Consider the following 6,661-nt stretch of genomic DNA (forward strand, 5'->3'; position numbering starts at 1 on the left):
CGCTGAAATCATAGTCAGAGCTGAAACATTTGAGAAGAACGTCCAGATGGCTGAACAAGAGAATGTCAAGACAATGAGAGATTATTAAATTGTTTCTGAAGAATTCACAAGAACAAATATTGAACTCGACGAGAAACAAGACGATATGCGACAAATTTGAAAACGATATGTCTGAGATGAAGACTGAATTGGAAGCCCTTGAACAGGCTGCTAATACTTTTAAACAGTCGAAGAACACTTATGAAAAGAAGTTGACTGAATTGAATGAGCAACTTGGTCTTGAAAAAAAAACTGTTCAACAAGCTAAAGCACAGAAGAAGAAATACGCAGACAAACTCAGAGAAGTGATGGAGAACGAAAACAAATTTGGTGAATATAAGGAACAAGCTGAGAAGTCGATTAACTTGTTGACTGCTCAAAAGGCTGATTTACAGAAGGAACTCGAGAAAGAGAGAGCAATGAAACAAGAAGCCGACAAGGAAACTCAAAGACTTAGAGCTAAAGTCACCGAGGTTGAAGCTAAATTGGCGGACGCTGGTGCTATTGGAACTTCCATTGCTAAATTGAAAGCGAAACATGAAACAGAATTGGAAGAAGCACAAGACGCAGCTGCTAAAGCTAAGAAACAAGCTAAACAGTATGCCAAAAAGGTTGAAAAGGCCGAGAGAAAGCTTGCAAAATTTGAACGGAAAGAATCTATTTTCAACACTCATATTGGTAAGACACAAGCCGATTTGAAGATGACACGACATTCAGTCAGAGATAGTTAAACAGAGAATTGCTTGGTTAAAAGACAGGTTAGAAAGGCCGGTGAAGATCTGAACAACAAACAACTTGAAGTTGATCGGGTGAGTGCAATTACTTTTGAAGACTAAGAACAGGTTGATTCAAGTAAAACACGAAAAGATAAGGATAAATAATTATTATTATTGTTATAATTTTTTTTATATTAAAATCTAGTTTAAATGAAAGAGTCAAGTTATTATAAAATATTGTTTTATAGTTTAATTTCGACTAGATGCCTAGAGCCTATGAAAGATGGACTCTAACTTAGAGTCTTACTTAGAGTCTATGGGTAGACTCTAATAATTCCACAAGAAATGCTTTTTGCAAACAATTTTCATTTAGTGATGGATATTTCCAATGACAAAAAAATAATGATGTTCTATTTTTGATAAAAAACCAGGGTTTTTATCACAAATCGATACAAATTGATTACAAAAGGCTGAAAAATCACTTGACAAAGAAAAAAGAATTGACAAAATTCTATTTTTAAATTTTAGAGTATTTTTTATTAAGGTTTGAGAACCATCATTAGGGGATTTTGTTTACATTTCTCGAATAAATTAATTCAGTTGTTTTACCATAAACTTGGTTTTGCTGAAAATAGGAATTTGAGTAATAATTATAACGGCAATGCTTGACCTTAAAAACTTGGTAAAAATATTTGGGAAAAAAGCATAAAAAGAATTATAATCCGATAAAAACTGTTGTTTTATACTCTCTTTATAGACATGATATCGACCAAGCTTGAGATATCATGTCTCTTCAGTTCATAACCGAAAAATTGGAATTTAAAATGTGTTCAAAACTCTCCAAAAAGTGGAGTAAAAAACCACGCAAAGACGGAGAGGATAATTATGAAAGTCACAGAAAAAATAAACCCAAAGCAACAAAAAAGTCATAATTTACAGAAAATTTTGTTTAGAATGCGGAAAATGTTTTTTTTGTGTTTCGTGAAGATTCATTATTCTTTAAATTGGCGTCGGGAAGAGAGCACGTTGAGGCGATTGTTTCTACTTTATAAAGTGAAAGCTTTGTGACATTAAAAGCACTTGCAGTGCTTTTAGAAACACACCAGAAATCGTCCAATTGAAGAGTTTAGTGCATTTTCAACCATATTTTCAAATGTAGCAATCATCAAACGACTCTTTGCTCCGCCCGATAAAATAGCGACAGTTTCTGTATCTAATTTGGAAAGGAAGAGTAAAAAAGCTTTTTCTCCCATTGAAATTTCGGTGTTTGTCAGTCATATCAATGAATTGTTATAGCAAATTGAGTTATTGGGAAACTCGGGGTAACACATTCCATTCTAAAAATATAAATTGCCAATATTTGTGACAACTTCCATGTATTATACCATGGAGATCACCAAGTCTACGGCAGTACCATTGACGCGCTTCACTAGAGTCTCGAGCATTAAACTCACAATTGGCGAATTGGAGGAGATCCAGAACTGAATTGTTCGAAGAGACGTTTCTTAATCGAGTTCAGTTCCATTTTTTGTTTTTGGAAAAATAAAACGCTGTTTTTAGTCTTTGTCAAGTAATTTCTAATTATAAAAATAGAATGAGTGGTAATTCCCGAAAAAATAAACCTAAAACAGCTGGCCAAAAATCATTATTTGGGCATTTTGGCCAATCATCTTTCTGTCAATCAATTTAATCTTTGTCAAGTAATTATTCTGCCTCCTGTAAGTCATTTTTACTTTATCTGTAGAACTCAATAATAAGATAAAGAACAGGAGAAAGCGGAGAAATGGTGTTATAAATTATTTGAAATTATTTCTTGTTTACAAAGCATGTTTTTGAATAATTTAAAAATAAATTCTTAGTTTGTATTTTTTTTCAATTTGGAATTGAATAACAAGTAGTACCCCTCTTTGATGTTTTTCTATCTTGTCATTTCATATTCTAATTATAAATTGGTGTTTTTGCATCTATGTTTGACGTTTTAATATTAAATAGTGCTGTCTTTTGATAATTGTTTGATAATTAATTAATAATTATATACTGGTTCTGTATTTTGGATCTTATTATTGTTTCAGTTTAATAGTTTCATTTGATAGTAATATAATAGTCATAATATAGTTATTTGTTTAAATTAACCTTGTTTTTATATAGTTATTTAATAATTATTGTATAGTTGTTTTATTGTCTATTAAAATTGTGTGGTAATAATTGTCTGAGTTTCGTTGTTGATTCGTTGTTTATGATGTTTTAGAACATTTTCCCTATTTGTTATGTATATTATCCTGATTTTTCAATAAAATGATTTATTCGGCAATTATTATTATCTTTCATTGATTGTTTTTGAAGTGTTGTGTTTGAGGCGGTTTATGTTTTATGGTATAGTTTTGGTTTTTTGTGTGTAATTTCTTTTGTTTATCAAGAAAATGGTAAAAATTGGAAATACGTGCCAATCGTTTATCTCATTGCAAGTGTAAAAAGCTAATTTAATCGTCAACCGCCGTTTATTTTTAATTTGTAGTCCGAATTTAGCTTCTTTTCTTGTGTTTTTTGCGGCTATTTGTGAATCCAAAAATTGGCCTTGCCCTTTGTTGATAGCCTTTAAGGCGTAATATTTGTTAACTTTATGCTAATAATCAGTTAATAAGATGGTAAAAGTATAGACCAAATATTTGATTTTTATGAATAAAGTGGTAAAAAGCTTTGTGATGTTTTTAATTCAAAAAACGTTTATTATTGTGGTAAAGAAAAATAAAAATGTTTTAAAAAGACTGAAAAAACGGGTATTAATCAAATAAATTACAGGGAAACATTTTTGTTCAGCGGCATGTTATAGTAAAAAACCTAAAAAGTCCTGACTGTGATTATTATTGAATTAAATTTTAAAAATATTCATTGAAATTTTTAACGAAATAATTTGAACAACAAATTGTGTTTTAATTACTTATCTTGAAACATATAAAAATGAATGTTTTGGAAATTGTTAAAAGATAAATTATTAATAATTGTAATGTAAAAATTTATATTTATTTACAAATTTATGAATAACAATCATTTTATCAAAAATTACAATATACAAAAAATACATTTTTAAACATTCATAATATGTTTTTATACTTTTTAATGAATTTGAATTGAATCTATTTGAAAAACACTCAAAATGTTAATATTATAATATAACAAGCTTAACTAATCCTTTTCTTAATTAAAATAACACGAGAATGATATAAACATAAATTTCAATCAATCTGAATTTGATTGATAATTATAATATGTATGTTATTTTTTGTTATTAATGTTTACAAACAAATACAGAAAAACTTTCAATAAATTTGTGAATTATCAGAATTGTTTATTAAAAAACAAACATAAGCCATCTTTAACAATATAGTTTGACATACAAATATAACACCTTTGAAAACTGTTTATATATTGTTTTAATTTTGAACAAATACATGTATGTATTATGTATGATGAAAATAATGTCAATTAAACACAATAAACATACTATCAAAAATAACAAATTTATCAATAATTGGGTACTTTTGACAATTCATATTAAAGTGTGTTTGTTAACAATTGATTATTTAACAAATATATTTAAATATGGTCACATGTAAATTTTTTCACTCAAGTCAAGTTTCTTCATTTTTTTTTATTTTAAAGTTTTTTTTTCTTTAAAAAAACTTCAAAATAAGTTTCCATTTTATAATCAAATTACAAGTGTTATAATAATTTAAATGATATAATAAACGATCATGAATGGTGTACTATTACGATATTGTATATAATAATACAAATTATTAGTACAATGTGTTTTTTCTTTTTTCTTTAATTTTAATTATTCTATATTTTGTTTATGAAAAATGCACATTTTATATATAGATGATGATTTTGTATAATAGATTATTTACGACTGAATATACTATTTCGAATTTTTTCACGTTTTTTTTTCTTAAAAAAGTTTTAATGAAAAATAGCGGAAGACTTTCATTGTTGTGTTAATTGTAACTAACTAGCTACGTAAACGTATCCAAAGTCTCCGCAAGATCAACGGAAACTCTTTGTCATCAATAAATACAAATTCCCCGTTCACACAACTCAATTGCGGGTTTTATATTTATTTGTAAAAATAATTATTTTCATTTCTATATATTTTTATAATAAGAAATAATCTTTCGATTGCAAAATAATTAATATATTGTGATTGTATATACTATATATAATTAATTTTATAAATAAAAATATGTTTGTATCTTAATTAATTAAAATATATTAATTTACAATAACAATTTTGTGTTATTTAAAACAATTGTTATAATATTTTGTTTTAAAACAACAGAATTATTTAGAAATATCCAAAATAACATAAATTAAATCCTCTTATGTTAAGCATATAAACCTCTAATATGACATGATTCTATTTTTATTTTTTTCGGCTATTATTTTATCTTAAAAACAAAGTTATCTATATTTAACATTTTATTTTTTTATTACAAAATTTTTAAACTTAAACAAAATATACATTTTCACGCAAAGTGTCTCTCGCATTGTTTCGAGAGTCGCTAAAAAAGTTTAAGTGAAAAAAACAAAAACCACTATTTTTTTGAACTATAAATTAAATTGGAAGCTGCCACGTTTTAATATTTGTCAAGCTATTTTGTATTGTTTTTGGTGCCGGTTTTTTAAGCATTATAATGGTAAACAAAAACACAAATATTTTGAAACGAGATTATTCAAACAAAGAAGAATAATTATCGCTTTTAATATTTATAGTGTTTTTGTTGTTCAAAGTGCTCACAACTTGTGTAATAATTAAAATATATTATTTATTTATAAAATTGATAAAAGTCAATGTAGTTTAAAGTTTTGAATCAAAAATGTTATACACAAATTCCTTTTTTATTGTTTTCAAAGATAAAACATTTTAATATAATTGGCTGTATTTTTTCAAGAATTGTAAAAAAATTGAAACGTGTTTAAAAAAAGAAATAATAGTGTTATATTTTGATTGAATTTATATGTACTTATCGATAATAATACAATAATACTAATATCTAATACAAAGTATTATTTTTATTAATGATTGTTATAAATTGTTTTATTATTATAACCAGGCATTTTTATGTTTTTATGTTTTCATAACCACATATATTATTGTCGAAACATACATTTGGTGAACTTACAACTGTTTTTGCAACCAATCTTTGTTAATAACATTTCAAGAAGTGTGTAGATTGTTAATTGTTTTGTAATAGAAATTTTTAAAAAATAAACCATCCAAAAAACCATTATACGAAATTGTTATTTTCTGATTAAAAAAAATTCAGAGTTTTAATGATCTAAAAACCAAAAATAATAACATTAATAACAGGTTCAAAAATTGGAAATTGTCTGGAATATAATAAATAAAATCTTGTGTTTGTCGTGTTGAAAAAGGCTGTTTTAAATTATATGCATAACAATATAAAAACAAAACGCTGTGAAACCTTTATTAAACACTATCTTATGTTACAAAATACGTTACAAACAACAAGTATGCGAGATAAATCACACAAACTTATTTAATACTTTTATGAAATAATTTAATTATTTAAATAATATATATTTATATATTAATCAAATTATTAATGACATTGTTTATATTATATAATTAAAATATTTATTAACCGTTATTTAGTAATTAATAATATCTAATATCAACTATATAATTTATATTTTTAAAAAATATAGAAAATTTTATTTTGTCAAATGTTTAATAATAAAGTCGAAATATCAATTTGTGTTAAAATATATATAAATTAATCATAATGTTTTATCGATTTAAATATTTGTATGTTTTTCATTTTTTTTACTTAAAAAATATTTTATTCACGAAAAACTTTGACGTATTTTATGTTGTGTATTGAAAT

General features: G+C 25.5%; 1 protein-coding gene across 1 annotated transcript; it reads left to right on the forward strand.

Moving 5' to 3' along the window:
* Nucleotides 1–101: 101 nt before the first annotated feature.
* EIN_339740 (myosin heavy chain) lies at nt 102–770 on the forward strand (the record flags this gene model as incomplete). Its single annotated transcript, XM_004256986.1, has 1 exon — nt 102–770. A coding segment is annotated over one exon (669 nt), but the record flags the coding sequence as incomplete, so codon positions are not given.
* Between the last annotated feature and the right edge of the window lie 5,891 nt (nt 771–6,661).

Source organism: Entamoeba invadens (assembly GCF_000330505.1).
Source record: "Entamoeba invadens IP1 unplaced genomic scaffold scaff_1105074724569, whole genome shotgun sequence".
NCBI classification, from domain to species: Eukaryota; Evosea; order Mastigamoebida; family Endamoebidae; genus Entamoeba; species Entamoeba invadens.